Raw genomic sequence first — 13,827 nt, forward strand, 5'->3', positions numbered from 1 at the left:
GTGGACCCCAACCTCTACCCGGAATCTTCACTGTACTCGTTGCCAACCCTCACCTTACTAGCAGCGTCTCTGTACATGGCTTGCACAGCTCTCACCAACCATTCTTCTATCCCTAGTTTCCTCATTGACCACCAGATAAGGGATCGGGGGACCCTGTCAAAGGCTTTCTCCAAGTCAACAAAAGCCAGGTACAAGGGCTTATCTTTGGCTAGGTATTTCTCCTGCAGCTGTCTTACCAGGAATATAGCATCAGTAGTACTTTTCCCTGGCACGAACCCAACTGCATATCATCTAAGCTAACTCTCTCTCTAATTAGTTGGGCTATAACCCTCTCCGTAACCTTCATTACCTGATCCAGCAGCTTGATGCCCCTGTAGTTATTTGTCTCTAGGGCGTCGCCTTTACCTTTGTAGCAGTTGACTATTATGCTGCTACACCAGTCATTGGGTATGACCCCCTCGTGTATCACCTGGTTAACTATACGGGTGACTAAGCTATAGCCGACACCACCAGATATTTTGAGCATCTCTGCAGTAATTCCTGATGGGCCTGGGGCTTTCCTGTTTTCATGCTTCTAATTGCCTTATCTACTAAGGAACTGTTAACTCGGATTGCTGGTCCCTCTGTTGGGTCGACATTCGGCAGACTCTCTTTATCCCATTCATTTTCTTCATTCAGCAACTATCATAGTGGCGTCTCCAAGCCTCTCTCTTTGCATCCTCATTAAGCGCAAGTGAACCGTCATCCTTGCGAACACATTTCTCTCCTACCACGTCACGATTCTCTCTCACACACTGTCTTGCAACACGAAATACCTCAAGTCTTTCATCCTCACGACGCAGGACATTGGCAAATTTTTCCTTATCTGCCTCCCCTCTGGCTAGATAGACCTGTCTCCTGGCTTCCCTTCTGGCAGACTGATACACTTCCCTGCTACCACCGTTCTTCCAGGCCTTCCAAGCCTGTTTCTTTTGTCTAATAGCCCTGTCAACAATATTGTTCCACCACCACGTTATTTTGGGTCTTAAGGGGACTTTGCACCAGCCACAGATCTGGTCAGCGGCTTTCAGCAGGTTGTCCCTCAGAAGCGTCCAGTTGTCTTCTACCCCATGCGTAGCTATACTCCCTTCCATTTCGTCTAAGGCTTCAAATAACATATCTCTAAATCTCTGTCCATTCACAGGGTCTTTAAGCTTCCAGACCCTTCTTCTCCATGTTGGTCGTCTTCTAGTCGCCCTCTTAGTCCTGATCCTAAAGTCACTAACTACCAGTCTATGTTGTGGGGTGCATTCTTCACCCGGGAAGGTTTTGGCATTTATAAGCAGCCATCTTTCCCTTTTTCTGGCAAGTATGTAGTCGATTTGGCTAGTATGCCGGCCCGATCGGTAGGTGACCAGGTGGCTTGTCGGTTTCCTGTAGTTAGTGTTGCAAATCATAAGACTATTCGCATCGCAGAACTCCAGCAGCCTGGTTCCCTCCTCGTTGCGGGAACCATAACCATAGCCTCCATGCACGCCATGGAAGCCCCCAGCACATCGTCCAACATGCCCATTGAAGTCACCAGCCACAAAGAGAAGGTCCCTGTCGTTCGTCAATGATGTGGTCTGCAGTAGGGTGTCATAGAAACAGTCTTTCTGTCCATCAGGTAGCCCTGGCTGAGGGGCATAGGCCGATATAATAGTTGCTAAACTATGATGGAGCACTAATCTAATCTTAATTATTCTGTCACTTACTCTGACTACCTCGATTACCTTATCTACCCATTTTTCGGCGATAAGCATGCCCACACCCCCGACTCCGTCAGTATTCCCAGCCAGAAAATCTTGTATCTCTGTCCTTTGCCTGTGAGGAACCTAGCAGAACCTCCTCTCCACCTCACTTAGCCTGGGCAAAGTTTAGAGAGCTCTTACCCCTGCTGGTGACAAAAGGCCTCTCGCTCAGAGTAAAAGGCAGACTGTATGATGCATGTGTACGTACAGCCATGCTACATGGTAGTGAAACATGGGCCGTGACTGCTGAGGATATGCGTAAGCTCGCAAGAAATGAAGCCAGTATGCTCCGATGGATGTGTAATGTCAGTGTTCATAATCGTCAGAGTGTAAGTTCCTTGAGAGAAAAGTTGAACCTAAGAAGCGTCAGTTGTGGTGTGCAAGAGAGACGTTTGCGCTGGTATGGTCATGTGATGAGAATGGCTGAAGATAGTTGTGTGCAAAAGTGCTACACCCTAGCAGTTGAGGGAACCTGTGGAAGAGGTAGACCCAGGAAAACCTGGGACGAGGTGGTGAAGCACGACCTTCGAACTTTAGGTCTCACTAAGGAAATGTCTAGAGACCGAGACCTATGGAAGTATGCTGTGCGTGAGAAGACCCGGCAAGACTAGTCAGGCCATAACCCGTGGCCCCTACCTGGGACATAGTCAGTCCTCCTGTGCATACCTTCCTCCTTGTGACACTTATGAAGACCTGTTGAGGCAAGTGAAAATCAAATCAAATCAAAATCAAAACAAATCAAAATAGATGAACATCAGTGGAATTGTATTCTTTGTGGTACCAGTGCCGGTGGCACACAAGAAAACCACCCAAACGTGGCCGTAGCCAGTACCGCATCGACTGGCCTCCGTGCTGTGGGCACAACAACACCATCCGATCGTGGCCGTTCGCCAGCCTCATCTGGCACCTGTGTCGGTGGCACATAAAGACACCATCCGAAGACCCGGCGACGTAGTCAGTCCACCTGTGCATACCTTCCCTCTTATGACACTTGTGAAGACCTGTTGAGGCAAGTGTGTGACACTTGTGAAGACCTGTTGAGGCAGAGGCAAGTGTGTGACACTTGTGGAGACCTGTTGAGGCAAGTGTGTGACACTTGTGAAGACCTGTTGAGGCAAGTGAAAATCAAATCAAACCAAATCAAAATAGATGAACATCAATGGAATTTGTATCTTTGTGGTTCCAGTACCGGTGGCACACAAGAAAACCATCCGAACGTGGCCGTAGCCAGTACCGCATCGACTGGCCTCCGTGCTGTGGGCACAACACACACCATCCGATCGTGGCCGTTCGCCAGCCTCATCTGGCACCTGTGTCGGTGGCACATAAAGACACCATCCGAAGACCCGGCGACGTAGTCGTCCACCTGTGCATACCTTCCCTCTTATGACACTTGTGAAGACCTTTTGAGGCAAGTGTGTGACACTTGTGAAGACCTGTTGAGGCAGAGGCAAGTGTGTGACACTTGTGGAGACCTGTTGAGGCAAGTGTGTGACACTTGTGAAGACCTGTTGAGGCAAGTGAAAATCAAATCAAATCAAACCAAATCAAAATAGATGAACATCAATGGAATTTGTATCTTTGTGGTTCCAGTACCGGTGGCACACAAGAAAACCATCCGAACGTGGCCGCAGCCAGTACCGCATCGACTGGCCTCCGTGCTGTGGGCAGGCACATAAAAACACCATCCGAAGACCCGGCGACGTAGTCAGTCCACCTGTGCATACCTTCCTACTTATGACACTTGTGAAGACCTGTTGAGGCAAGTGTGTGACACCTACTTATGACACTTGTGAAGACCTGTTGAGGCAAGTGTGTGACACGTGTGTAGACCTGTTGAGGCAAGTGAAAATCAAATCAAATCAAATCAAACCAAATCAAAATAGATGAACATCAATGGAATTTGTATCTTTGTGGTACCAGTACCGTTGGCACACAAGAAAACCATCCGAACGTGGCCGTAGCCAGTACTGCATCGACTGGCCTCTGTGACGTGGGCACATAACAAACACCATCCGATCGTGGCCGTTCGCCAGCCTCATCTGGCACCTGTGTCGGTGGCACATAAAAACACCAACCGAAGACCCGGCAAGACTAGTCAGGCCATAACCCGTGGCCCCTACTTGGGACGTAGTCAGTCCCCTGTGCATACCTTCCTTCCTTCCTGTGACACTTGTGAAGACCTGTTGAGGCAAGTGAAAATCAAAATCAAATCAAAATGGATGAACATCAATGGAATTTGTATCTTTGTGGTACCAGTGTCGGGGGCACACAAGAAAACCATCCGAACGTGGCCGTAGCCAGTACCGCATCGACTGGCCCCCGTGCTGTGGGCTCGTAACAAACACCATCCGATCGTGGCCGTTCGCCAGCCTCATCTGGCACCTGTGTTGGTGGCACATAAAAACACCATCCGAAGACCCGGCAAGACGAGTCAGGCCATAACCCGTGGCCCCTGCCTGGGACGTAGTCAGCCCACCTGTGCATACCTTCCTTCTTGTGACACTTGTGAAGACCTGTTGAGGCAAGTGAAAATCAAAATCAAAACAAATCAAAATAGATGAACATCAATGGAATTTGTATCTTTGTGGTACCAGTGCTGGTGGCCCACAAGAAAACCATCCAAACGTGGCCGTAGCCAGTACCGCATCGACTGGCCTCCGTGCTTTGGGGACGTAACAAACACCATCCGATCGTGGCCGTCCGCCAGCCTCATCTGGCACCTGTGTCGGTGGCACATAAAAACACCATCCGAGCGTGGCCGTCTGCCAGTCTCGTCTGGCACCTGTGTCGGTGGCACATAAAAACACCATCCGAGCGTGGCCGTTCGCCAGCCTCGTCTGGCACCTGTGTCGGTGCACATAAAATCACCCACTACACTCTCGGAGTGGTTGGCGTTAGGAAGGGCATCCAGCTGTAGAAACACTGCCAGATCTGACTGGCCTGGTGCAGCCTTCGGGCTCCCCAGACCCCAGTTGAACCGTCCAACCCATGCTAGCATGGAAAGCGGACGCTAAATGATGATGATGATTGATGATGATATATATATATATATATATATATAATATATATATATGTGTTTGTGTGTTTATATATATATATGTGTGTGTGTGTGTGTTTATATACATATATATATATATATATGTGTGTGTATATATAATCAAAGGCATGTGATCTTTTTGGGTGGGGAAGCCATGACCAAAATTTTCTGTCACATAGATATTTGAATCAAACTGACATGTTCATATTATACAAACTATTTTTAAAATAAGAAAATCACATTTTATATTAAGGGTATTCCGTAATTTGAAAAAGTATAAAATATTAGTTGAATAAATGCAGAAAACTACACGCATGTTATCTTTTCACCGTTTTTCTGAAGGAGGCAGAATGTCAACTTGCTTCCCTTTCCTATGTGTTACATAGCAACGTAAGATTATATATATCATAGATATTGCGAATTGACAGAAGCTTTAAGCATATAAGTATTTATTAGCATCTAAAACTGTTTGTTATCAGTTCTTGCTAGGAAAAAATTGTCTTTGTGGCATTTTTATTGGGGAAAAAGGTTAAAATATTAGACTGAAAAGGATGCAACAGTGCATGTTGCTTCCCTTGTACATTATTTTTTTGTGTCATCTGCCACTGCTTGTCTCATGCTAATTTCGATAATAAAAGTCTGAAGCCTATGATATGTAGTTTATATTAATTTTACAGAACATTAGAAGAACAATCTTCTGAAAGATAAGTAATATAGTTTCAATTTTGCTTCTATAATTTTTAAAGGAAACATATTATAGGGCTCACCTATGATATATGTATATATATATATATATACACACACACACACACACATATACTGTTTGTACTATATAGTCTGCTGGATATTGTATGAACTCTGTAATTTCCTATAGTGGGTCACATGTACCATTTAGTAGGTGTGGTATGTAGTATACATTATAGTGTGCTGCATAGAATGCATTTTTTGTGCACTATATTACTAAATAGGCATGGGTGTGGTTGTGTGGCAAGAAGATTGCTTCCTGGGTTTAGGTCTCACTGTGGGACACCTTAGGCAAGTGTCTTCTACTATAGCCTCAGGCTGACCAAAGCCTTGTGAGTGGATTTGGTGATGGAAACTGAAAAAAGCCCATTGTGTCTATATATAAATATATCTTTATATATCTTTTAAATATATCTGTGTATCTTTCTGTTGAAGAGCGTAGGCTTGAAACGTTAAAGACTTGTTTTATTTATATTTCCTGAGCGCCATACTAATACAATTGTTTGTTTGTATTCCACCTGCCTTCGTCTTTTGTTTATTTCCGTAAACCTGCCTTCGTCTTTTGCCTATTTTCATAAAGCTTCCCGTTATAGAATATATATATGTATATATTTATGTGTGTGTCTTTGTGTCAGTGTTTGTTCCCCACCACCACCACTTGAGAACTGATGTTAGGGTGTTTATGTCCCTGTAACTTAACAATTTGGCAAAAGAGACCGATAGAATAAGTACTAGGCTTACAAAGAATAAATCCTGGAGTTGATCTCTTCGACTGTGAAACCCTTCAAGGCAGTGCTCCAGCATAGCCACAGCCAAATGACTAAAACAAGTAAAAGAATAAATGAGTTACAGTGAACTGGTTGAGGGAATAGACTTGAGTTCCAGTATATATGTTAATCAAATCTAAGTAGTATGCTTTATGCTAGGTATCTCATTTAACTGTAAGAAATAGATAGAAGCTCTTGTTATTATTTATGTTTTACGAACATGAAAATAACTAATAAGTTAGTGTGGAGAGCGAATAGCATAATTAGGAAATTAGATATCCAAATTAAGTATATCTTTATATATAAAAGAGAAGTTGTGTGTCTGTCTCCTACGATTTAGATTCCTAACTACTCCCACATTTTGCGGTGCAGTTTAACCAAAACCGGGTATCTTATAGTCGTGATTCATATCGAGCCCTTCTGGGTATTAGCGCGCATCTACGATGAGTCTACGATTTAAAAAAAAATTTACAATAATTTTTTTTCCATTTTAATGCATTTTTTTGCTATTTTTTTTGCTATAACTGTCTAAAAATGCTTATATAGTTATTTCCCTTACAAACCCGAGCAACGCTGGGCGATACTGCTAGTGATTTATAAAAGTAGTTATTGCAGGCACAGATGTGGCTGTGTGGTTAGATGTTTGCTTCCCAACTACATAGTTTCAGGTTCATTCCCACAGCGTGGGACCTTTGGGAAGTGTCTTCTAATGCACCAGGCTGGTCAAAATAAATATACATTTATTTATTAACGTTTCACATACACAGTGTTTTGTTTGTATAGCCATTAGCTGTGGGATGGCATCCTGGGAAATGTCCCTTTATGATGTTGAGTGTTTAAAAAAAAGCCTCACTTCGTTTTCAGTCTTTTGTGAAACACGTTTGGCCATGGGGAAATATTACCTTAATTCTAAACAGTTAAGGGTTGGCAACAGAAAGGGCATCTGATTTGAAAATCCACCTCAATAAATTCCATCAGGCCAATGTGAGCATGGAAAAGTAGATGTTAAAATGATGATGATGCTTATGGGTTACTTTGCATCAGCTACAAAATGGAATTGATACCAGGCATGGCTGTATGATAAGAAGCTTGCTTCTCAACCACATAATTCCAGATCCAGTCCTTCTTGGGCAAGTGTCTTCTAATATAGCCTTGAGCCAACCTTGTGAGTGAATTTGTTAGATGGAAACTGAAAGAAGTTTGTTTTATATATGTATATATATCATCATCATCATTTAATGTCCATTGTCCATGCTGGCATGGGTTGGACAGTTTGACCAGGGCTGGTAAGCTAAGGTTTGCACCAGACTCTAGTCTGATTTGGCATGGTTTCTATGGCTGGATACCCTTCCTAATGCCAACCACTCCGAGAGTGTAATGGGTGCTTTTACCTGCCACAGGCACGGCTACCAGTTGTATGACACCATTATCTGCCACGACTACAAGTTCACTTGGCTTGATGGGTCTTCTACTCAAGCATGGCATATTGCCAAAGGTCATTTGTCATTGCCTCCACAAGGCCCTATGCTTGAAAGGTGCATTTTATGTGCCTGTTATATGACACCGGCATCAACACATGTATGGGTGTGTATCTGTTTGCCCCACTACTGCTTGATAGCTGCTGCTGGTGTGTCTGTGTCTCCGTAACATGGCAGTTAAGTAAAAAAAAAAGACCAATAAAATCAGTACCAGGCTTTAAAAACATATGTACTGGGGTCAATTCATTCTACTAAAAAGATGGTGCCCCAGCATGGCCGCAGTCTAATAACTGAAACAGATAAAAGATTAAAGAAAGATTCATTTTGGTGTAGAGAGAGACAAGTTGGTTAGGTTACTCTGCTAAAAGTGAAATTGTTTGATTTGTAACTATTGGTTTGGACTAAATCATGTACCTGTTTATAACAGAAGAGGCAGATAGTAGGGATAGACCTAAAAAAAAAACTTCTTTGAAATGATAGTCAAGTAGATATGCATCATTCTGTATAGTAATACCCTTTATTGAATGCATTTGCTGCTTGATGAAAGCTGACCTGACAGAAGATATTCAAGACATGACAATCCCATCTTTTATTGGTATCTACGACTACATTATCTAATATGTTTCTTTAAAAATGATAGGTTATGATTTGTGGTGAACTTTAACTGCTATTTGTAGCAAGTCAAGTTACAGTGTAGAGATTTCGCCACTAGATCTAGCTCAATCTATCTTTAGTACTTGGTAATAGACTATACTTAATCTTTCAGTCTTAATTCTTTGATATTTCTGCTCAAGTTTAACTGCCATACAAAATCCTTTGTTTTATCCATCATATAGTGAAGGTACATGGCCTAGTGGTTTGGGTGTTTCACTTATGATCATAAGGTTGTAGGTTCAATTCTTCGACCAGGCAGTGTATTGTGCCTTAGAGCAAGGCATTTCATTCCACATTATTCCTGTCTGTTCAGTTGTACACGAATACTAGTCAGGTGCTGGTGCAACTCTCTTTACCTTCATATATCACATCTTAAATATACCATGGAGTCATAAGCACCTAAGATAATAAGTGAAAGCATAATACTACTTACAAAGCTAGACTCAGTCATGAGTGATGGATGGCTCTACAACCAGCTTATTTTGGAAACATTGAGCAAATTTTTGTGTTGTCCATCACTAGTTTCCTTGGACAATATACTACAGTGTATAGACGCAGGCATGGCTGTATGGTGAAGAAGTTAACTTCCCAAGCACATGTTTTTGGGTTCAGCCCTAATGCATTGCCCCCAGGGAAAATATCTTCAGCAGTCTCAGGCTATCCAAGGCCTTGTGAATGGATTTGGTAGATGGGAAACTGAAAAAAGCCCATCGTGTGTTTTTGTGTTGCCTTGCTATGGCATAGTGTGATTGTTATTTGTTTCAAATATTCTGTGAAAATATGTTTGACCATGGGGGAAAGATTACTTTTCTTGCTAACAAACAGTTAAGTCTTGGCAACAGGAAGGGTTACTGGCCTCAGAAAATCTGCCTCAAATACACTTTGTTTGCCCCATGGAAGCATGGAAAAACGGACATTAAAATGATGGTGATTGATAATTATTTCTGCAGATGTTTTATTTTTTTTGTTTATCCTCGAAATTTAAATATCATTTTCCAATTTTTTTACAGCTTCCAGAAACACTAACAGTTATTCCAAGAGAAAAGCCTGTAAGTAAACTAAATATATTTCAACTCCTTCCTGCTACTGCTTTTGTCATAGAACAGCTATAAATTTAGATATTTCCATTTGCTGATTCATTGTTTATTTGGTTTAATAAGTGTATAATAAATGATTTAACATTTTTTTTATTACATCAGAACCAATGCCTTACTTACAGAATGATTATTAATTGAAATTATCAAGTAGGCACAGGTGTAGCTGTGTGAGAAGAAGCTTGGTTTCCAACCACATGGTTCTGGATTCAGCCTCACTTTGTGGCAACTTGGGCAAGTGTCTTCTACCATAGCCTCGGGCTGACAAAGCCTTGTGAGTAGATTTGGTAGGCAGAAACTGAAAGAAATCCATTATATATCTGTATATATATATATTAATGTGCGTGTGTTTGTATGTGTTTGTCCTGCACCACTGCTTGACAACTGGTGTTGGTGTGTTTACGTCCCTGTAGTCTAGTGGTTTGGCAAAACAGATCCAATAGGATAAGTACTAGACTTTAAAAAAAAAAGTCCTGGGCTCAATTTGTTTGACTTAAACCCTTCAAAGGCTGTACCCTAGCATGGCCACTGTCAAATGACTGAAACCAGTAAAAGATGAAAGATTGAAACATAAATTATACTAATCAAATTAATATAAAGTTGTCTGTGGGTGCAGCCGTGGTTATGCAGGTAAAAAGCTTGCTTCCCATCATGTGGTCTTGGGTTCAGTCCCAATGTATGGCACCATAAGTGTCTTCTGTTATAGCCTGAGACTGTTCAAGGCTTTATGAGTTGATTTGATTGATGGAAAGTAAAAGATCATCTTGTGTGTGTGTGTAACATATTTAGTTACCTTCCTTTAGTGATGTAAATAACAGATTTTGAACACTATTTACACAGATGTATGCAGATGCACATATGATGGACACACTTTCCATTTTACTAAATGTCAATCATAAGGCATTTGTCAACCCCATGCCTTATAGAAGGAAAATAGTATTAGTTGATAGCTAACGTTTTAGTAAGCTTGTATATATGTATTAAGGCATCACATTGAAGCACAGCTTTTTATAAACTTGATGTGTTTGAGTGAATTGCTGGTTAAAATTAAATTTTACACATTTGTTGTAGTGTAAGAAAATTAAATAAAATATATATGGAATGTCAGACGCATAATTGGATGGTTAAGTAAGTGAAAACGTAATTAATTAATAAAATACAACATTAAAGACTAAAATATATTTAGGAATACAATATAAAATCACTTTTTATGTTTTATGAACTACAGGTTTATTTTGTTGGAAATATAAGCTAAGAGACGGTTTCAACATCCACTCTGGTTTGTTGCATTATTTTTTATATGCCTCTGTGGCAAATACAAGCTAAATCCTGGATGTATGGTAATATAAAGTCAGTCTGTGGAAAAATGTGCACACATTAAGCATTTGGCTGAGAATAATATAGGGGTTGGCTTCAACTAATTTATTTCATCAAATCAAAAAGCAAAGAATACTGTAGAGACTGGATTCTAACTATAGGCCATTCTGGCAGAATTGATTTATCTCTATTGTAGCTTCCCCTATTTCAAATCAAGCGAAATGGAGTGTCAGTCAGTCTGGTTATTTTACAGTTTGATATTCAATCCTTTAGCAAACTTAAAATGTAATATTATATCTAAATATTTCTGATTATGATATAGTTATGCTAGTTTTTCTTGATTTGATATATAATCTACTGAATTTTCATTTATTTTAACAGGCACCAAAACCCAAACCCCTAACAAAATGGGAACAGTTTGCTAAAGTGAAAGGAATTACAAAGAAGAAGAAGAGTCGAATGGTGTGGGATGATGTAGCAAAGGTTTGTTCTTGAACTTATTCACTATTTTCAGTTTCAATTAGTATATTTTAGTTAATTCTAACATATGTAATACCAGTTGTTTGGTAACTAAATTAGTTGTTATAAAAGTTCATATTGCTGCTTCATACTTATTAAGATTGTTTGTATAAATTTTGAAGTAAACAAGTAAAGCTATCTTATAATATAAAATAATTTGGATCTATGATTTGTGTAAACCCTCTATGTCCATTGCATCACTTTAAGTACAGCTTGTTACTGAATTTATATTTCTTGTATCTGCTAACAAAGGTAACTGATGATTGTCTTGAGACATTATGAGACGAAAGATTATTTTAATTTTTACATTTCACGTTTTCCATAGTCTCTCTCATAGGATTAGTTGATTTATAAATTTAGATATTTCTGTGGACTTCCTGTTTTGAAGCCAGTGTTGATCAAGAAATTAACTGTTTAAACAAACACATTTGGGATTCATTACTCTCTTATCTCTCTATGCTTGAGACAAACTGTGTAAAACCTGTGTAAGAAATGAGAGGTTGCAAGGCTGTGTGTGAGGCAAGGTTATTGAATGGGGAAAATTTGTAAAGCTGGAAAGAAACCAGTCAAATATAATGATATGGAAACATTGCATGAAAGATCTGAGAAAAGTGACTTGTATTGAAGGTATCACTTTATGTACATAGAGGTGGGGGATTGTGAAGTGAAAACCCTCTTCGGTCACGAATGACCATGGGATTGCACCTGGAAAGTTAACCTTCTGAGGCACAAGTCCAGTCAAAGTTGTTTATGGAAGGCCAGCAGTCGCCCATGCATACCAGCCTCCCCTCTCCATGCCACTGATGTTATCCAAGGGAAGGGCAAAGGCTGATACAGCTTGGCATCTGTGACATTGCAACTCATTTCTACTGCTGAACGAACTGGAGCAATGTGAAATAAAGTGTCTTGCTCAAGAATATAACACAGAGCCCAGTCTGGGAATCGAACTCACTACCTTATGATTGTGAGCATGATGCTCTAACCACTGAGCCATGTGCCTTCACAGTGGAGGAATTTATCAGTATGGATAATCTGAATGAAAATGTATCCTGAGTGGAGAAAGTAATTGAGAACTGAAGTTGACTAAGAAAAACCTAAGAAGAAATGGTGAGGTTCAGTTTCAAGATGTTAATCCCTATGTTTGACATCATTACATTTTTGATACCAACCTGACTAATACCACTCTTGGTTCTAGGATACAAACTTTTCAAGTAATATAAATTAAAACCTTTCAGCAAATTTCCATATTAATTCATATTCTAAACATGCCAGTCCACATAAAAAAACGCTTGTGCTGGTCCACGTTTGAAACATCCATGCCAATCCACATAAAAAGCATCCAACACACTGTAAAGTGAGCGGCGTTAGGAAGGGCATCCAGCCATAGAAACCAAGCCAAATTAGGCTGGAATCTGGTACAGCTCCCCAGCATGCCAGCTCTGGTTAAACTGTCCAGTCTATGCCAGCATAGAAAATGGACATTAAATGATGATGATGCTGATACCTACAAAATTATTTTACAAGTTTCTTCATTCTTTTCAAAATAAATTTAAACAAAGGTAGTGTGTTTCAACAGAAATATTCTAACCAAAAGGTTAAGGTGATGATAACATGCTGTACTACACACAAATGCAACTCCTATCAACATAGAAAAATGGGTATTAAATCAATATCTGTACTCATTACCCATCACTTTTGATAGTATATTGCAGTAAAAATATTTTTGATAAAATTTCCTTTTTACTTTATCTGTATCTTCCAGGATTGGCGTCCTCGTTGGGGTTATAAAAGAGCTAATGATGATACAAAAGACTGGTGTATTGAAGTTCCTACTAATGCTGGTGAGTTTCAAGTAAATATTTCTGGTCCATTTCATTACTATGGTGGTAAAGAAATTATCCAAGTACAAAATTCTCCATGTCATCATTAATGACCACTTCTGTTCATAGTCAGGTGACCACTTTATTATTAACCAGTTGTTAATTCTATTCAATGAAATGGCTAATTAACAGCCCAGTGTTTATTAGCACACTTTCAGACAAAGAACAGGTGAATTAGTTCATCATTTTTGATTATCGTAAGTTGTTGATTAGTGATGTTTATTTGATTCTGTAAACTGGGAAGTGAAAATTATATGGAGTGTTGAATCAAGAAGACCTTAGATGAGGTTGGTGGAAACAGCTTTATTTGGAGAATTAAAAATCGCTTTCAAAATATAATTTTATTGCTAATTGATATATCTTTACCAAACTTGTAAAAGAGATTTACTGCCTCATTAGTGTACATTTAAATTTCTACTGTTAATTAACCCTTTAACATTTAAACTGGCCATATCTGGCCCAAATGTTCTACTTGTTTAGGTTGCATGCATACCCTGCAATGTCGTTCTAAAAATAATCATTCACATCATCAAAATCTTGAAGCTATGTGATAATACATGATTAA

General features: G+C 40.0%; 1 protein-coding gene across 1 annotated transcript in view; it reads left to right on the top strand.

The window, feature by feature from the left end:
- LOC115209634 (ribosome biogenesis regulatory protein homolog) overlaps window positions 1–13,827 on the top strand; it is a 37,092-nt gene that overhangs the window by 13,214 nt on the left and 10,051 nt on the right. The window contains exons 4-6 of the mRNA XM_029778091.2: window positions 9,463–9,501; window positions 11,245–11,346; window positions 13,145–13,223. Coding sequence (XP_029633951.1) covers window positions 9,463–9,501; window positions 11,245–11,346; window positions 13,145–13,223 — 220 coding nt within the window. The remainder of the gene's footprint in view (window positions 1–9,462; window positions 9,502–11,244; window positions 11,347–13,144; window positions 13,224–13,827) is intronic.

The sequence above is a fragment of the Octopus sinensis genome, linkage group LG3 (assembly GCF_006345805.1).
Source record: "Octopus sinensis linkage group LG3, ASM634580v1, whole genome shotgun sequence".
NCBI classification, from domain to species: domain Eukaryota; kingdom Metazoa; phylum Mollusca; class Cephalopoda; order Octopoda; family Octopodidae; genus Octopus; species Octopus sinensis.